Here is a 4,258-nt window from a genome sequence, read left to right on the forward strand (position 1 = left end):
TCGCGTCCCATTGTAGAAATTCTTTAAAACTAGGTGGGAAGAGTTTCCATTAGCATGTGGTAATGAATGCAAGAAAAATCATAGTTAAAAAAAAGGGTTAGAAGAAGTGAAGTGGGGAGGAAAAGGACAAGCATGTATTGCTATTTTCTAAATGATAGTGACATTACAACAACTTGTACATCCTAAAGTCTAAAGCCTAAAGGAGAGAGCAATTATGATTTATTCCCAAACATTTTCTAGTTCAATAAGAACTAACTCAACCAACCTAACCCCAACAATATACATAAAAAATGGTGCAACAATATGTTTGCATTCTAACTATCTAAGTTAACATATCATTGGAATTATACAAATGTGGGAACTAAACTAGATTCAATAACTACATCATTTGGGGAAATCTTTAGCCTATAAAAATTCATGTTTATGACAAAGGGCAAGTTTGTTTCAGTTGTTCTTGTTTGATAGTCAATAGATATTAGTTGTTTTTCCTGCAAAAAGCAGCTATTTTGGAATTTTATCAAACACTTTCTATCTCCTGTTTAGTATTGAAAGGAAAAAAACAATGGGCACATTGATTATGGATTTTTAAGACTTTACACTATAGATCTCACCTTTGTCAAACAAAAACTCAAATCAACAAAACAAAAAGAATCTAATAAATAATTAATAATAATAATAAAATACTCAATTATGGACACGGTCTACAAAGATAACTCGCTAATCGTATGAAATAAGTAGACAACATGACAGAAATTTCGGCCACGGTCTAGAAAGATATCCCACTAATCGTCTGAAATAGACATGATTTTGACACGATAACACTGATTTGATGCTCCTAGGTACTACCTCAAAAACAAGAAGCATTGAAGTCCCAAGCATATGAATTGGTAAAAAAATTGCCCCTACTTGATAGAAAAAATTTGAACAGACTGGTATACTGTTATTTGACTCGCTATTTAAATCTCAAATCAAACCTTTTAAACAATAATTATGTTTAAAATGTTTACTATATTATCAAAATGTTAAAAAATAAGCTTGCAATGTATAAACTAATCACAAAAAAAAAAAAACTGTCTAAAATACCTATTACGCTATTAACACAGTGAGAAAATACACGAAACTGTCCACAAACTTGTTTGGAAGGTCAAGTATGATAGTCAAATGACGGTCAATATTCAAATTTTCTGTCGAGGAGAGGTAAAATTGATCCTACTCGGAAACATCGATGGCAAAATTTTACCATTTCATGCATTAGGGAAGGGGTAAATCTACACTTCCCTCAAAACGCTACGGGCAAATTCGGACCGACTCCTTATCAAAGCTACAAATGGGTTCTCAATTTTTGAGACGATCTAGAAAGATAACTCGCTTGACACAACCGGTCTTGCAAGATTATCATCTTTTCGTGCATTTATTTCATATATACGACCGTTTGAAATATGTAGACAGCATGACACGATTATATGATTATGACACGACAACCAAGATTTGACACCCCTAGCTAGAACTTCAAGAAAGCAAATACATACGACCGTTTGAAATATATAGACAGCATGACACGATTATACGATTATGACACGACAACCGAGATTTGACACCCCTAGCTACAACTTCAAGAAAGAAAACAGACATATCATCACATCATCACGAAGTTTAAGAAGAAGAGGATTTCTCAGCTTTTTATTAAGTCCATCTTTTTCTAAGTTTTGGTACAGAAAATGCAGCTTCTTTGCCATATGATGATGATGACGGCGACGATGATGATGTTATACAAAATGGACCATTAGATTTTTAGCTACACAACACATAAGAAACTGAATTTTTCAAAAAAAACATAAGTTAACAGAGATCCAAAACTAGCAAGCAACAGTAATTAATTAGTGAAGTACTTAATGAAAAATTAGAGTATAATAATAATGCTAATTAATAATCCATAAAAGCTTGATCAATTTATGGGATTACCATAAGTTGAACCACCAAGCAATCCACCGGATGCAGAAGCATAAACGTCGGCCGGATCGATAATCGGAGACGAAGTAGAAGCTCCATTAGCACCTCCCCCCAAATGTAATTCAGAAAGATTAGGGAAACATTGATCTCTTGTTTGATCAAGACCTTGATCATAGAGAAACCCTTTAAATACATGACCACCAATCTTCACCACAGCTTGATATGCATACTCATCTTCACCGTCTTCCACCGCGGTGACTCTAACACACTTGAAAACCGCCGGTGCACGTACTTGCCCCGGCAGCCCGTCTTTGAAACCTGCATCTGCATCACACAAATTGAGAAAATTTCACAAACCCTATTCAAAATTTTAGTCCTTTTTAACAACCCTAAACTTAAATTTTCCTATATTTGATGAAATTGGAGAAAATTCAACAAACCCTATTCAAAATTTCACCCCTTTTTAATAACCCTAATCTTGATTTTCACTTACATTTAAATGAAAGTGAATGAAAGTTAATGAAATTGGATGAAATTCAACAAAGCCTATTCAAAATTTCACTCCTTTTTAACAACCCTAAACTTGATTTTCCCTTATATTTAAATGAAAGTGAATGAAAGTTATTGAAAGTTAATGAAATTGGATGAAATTCAACAAAGCCTATACAAAAATTAACTCCTTTTTAACAACCCTAAACTTGATTTTGCCTTACATTTAATTGCAAGTTAGTGAAAGTTAATGAAAGTGAATGAAATTTCAAACAAAATGAGAAAATTCAACAAACCCTATTCAAATTTCACTCCTTTCCAACAACCCGAAACTTGATTTTCGGTTATACGCAACGAAACTTAATGAAAGTGAGTGAAAGTGAATGAAAATTCAAACCTTGATGATGACTAGAGCTAGTATCAAAGCTTCTAGGAGTAGTAGTGTTAGAAGTAGAAGTATGAGAAGTTGTGGTTTGTGAATTTATGAGTCTAGGTTTCTTAGCACCAGAAGTAGACCCAGAAGAGCAAGCACCACCACTTCCACCACCGCCAGCTGTTGCCATTAACTGCCGCTCTCGCCTCCGCGCCGCCGGAACCCACGTGCTTTTCACGTGAGTTGAACAGTGATAGCCACGGCTTTTGCAGCAGGTTCTGCACCGTCTATGTGTACAATCTTTCTTAGCTTGGTTTCCACAATCTTGACAAGTTGCTGTACCGGAAGAAGATGAATTCCCACCACCGCCAATCCCTCCGCCGTCCACGGTGGGTAACAGATTCGCCGGCGTATGATTCTGGTCAAAAACACTACTTTTCTTAATATTATTATTATGACTACTATTATTATATTGTGTCTGGTTCTGCCAGAACTGAATCCCAGTATTAATCTTGTGCCGGCTATTGTTCAAGAAATCTTGATCCTCCATGTTTTGCGCCGGGAGACACGGCGTAGCCGTGAGAAGCGGAATAACACCTACACCAACACCAACTCCGACGCCGAGAGCAGTAGCATTCGGATCACCGGCGGCAGCCAGATTAAGAGATGAATCATGGTGGTTCTGATGACTATGATGGTGATGATGATGATTGAAAGTGGCTGCCGGAGCAACAACAAACATCCCCATTTCAGAAGGAATTCCATAGTTGAGACCACCAGGTCTAGACCAGGAGGGTCCTTCACTGGCGGCAGCAGCAGCGGAGGGTCCGGCATTAAAGCCGAGAGAAAGATCGTCGGCGCCGGCGACACGGATACCTGAAGGAGTAGAAGAATTAGTAGCAGCCCAATCTGCAAAAGCTCTAGAATCTGCAGAAAGTAGCTGCCGGCTACTCCTTGTAGTAGCCACAATTTGAATCTTCGGATAGAATTCTGAAGAAAAATAAGAAAAGATTGAATCTTTATATGATAAAACAATGATTTTAGTCTGGGTTTATGACAATTATGGATGAGAGAAAGAAGAATGAATCTATGTAGGTGTTATGTAAGAGAAAGTGGGGTCAAGAACTCTGAAATTGTAGCAGAGAAAGAGAAAGAGAGATCTTGTTTGTTGGGTTGAGGGTATAAAGCTTTTTTTTTTTATATAAATATATATAGATATATATATAAATATATGTATGTATATCTAAATCTTGGATGCTGCCATTGCTGCTGCTGATGGATTTAGAGAGAGAGAGACAGAGAGAATTGGGGATTTTTTTTTAGGAAGAATACAAGACAACTGTCAGTTTGGCTTTTATGAAAAGGAAAGGAAAGAAATAAATGGTGAGGGGAGGATGAAGGAAGAGGAGAGATTATTACTCAGATTATTACTCAGAATTTATCAGA

At 36.5% G+C, this 4,258-nt stretch overlaps 1 protein-coding gene across 1 annotated transcript; it reads right to left on the reverse strand.

Annotated features, from left to right (window-relative positions):
* Positions 1–1,807: 1,807 nt before the first annotated feature.
* Positions 1,808–3,862, reverse strand: LOC136233519 (protein LATERAL ROOT PRIMORDIUM 1). Its single transcript, XM_066023195.1, has 2 exons — positions 2,837–3,862; positions 1,808–2,274 (listed from the first exon to the last, which is right to left on the reverse strand). Exons 1-2 carry the CDS (start codon positions 3,558–3,560, stop codon positions 1,946–1,948), a joined length of 1,053 nt encoding a protein of 350 aa, XP_065879267.1. The 5' UTR covers positions 3,561–3,862; the 3' UTR covers positions 1,808–1,945.
* Between the last annotated feature and the right edge of the window lie 396 nt (positions 3,863–4,258).

The sequence above is a fragment of the Euphorbia lathyris genome, chromosome 6, assembly GCF_963576675.1.
Source record: "Euphorbia lathyris chromosome 6, ddEupLath1.1, whole genome shotgun sequence".
In the NCBI taxonomy this organism is placed as follows: Eukaryota; Viridiplantae; Streptophyta; class Magnoliopsida; order Malpighiales; family Euphorbiaceae; genus Euphorbia; species Euphorbia lathyris.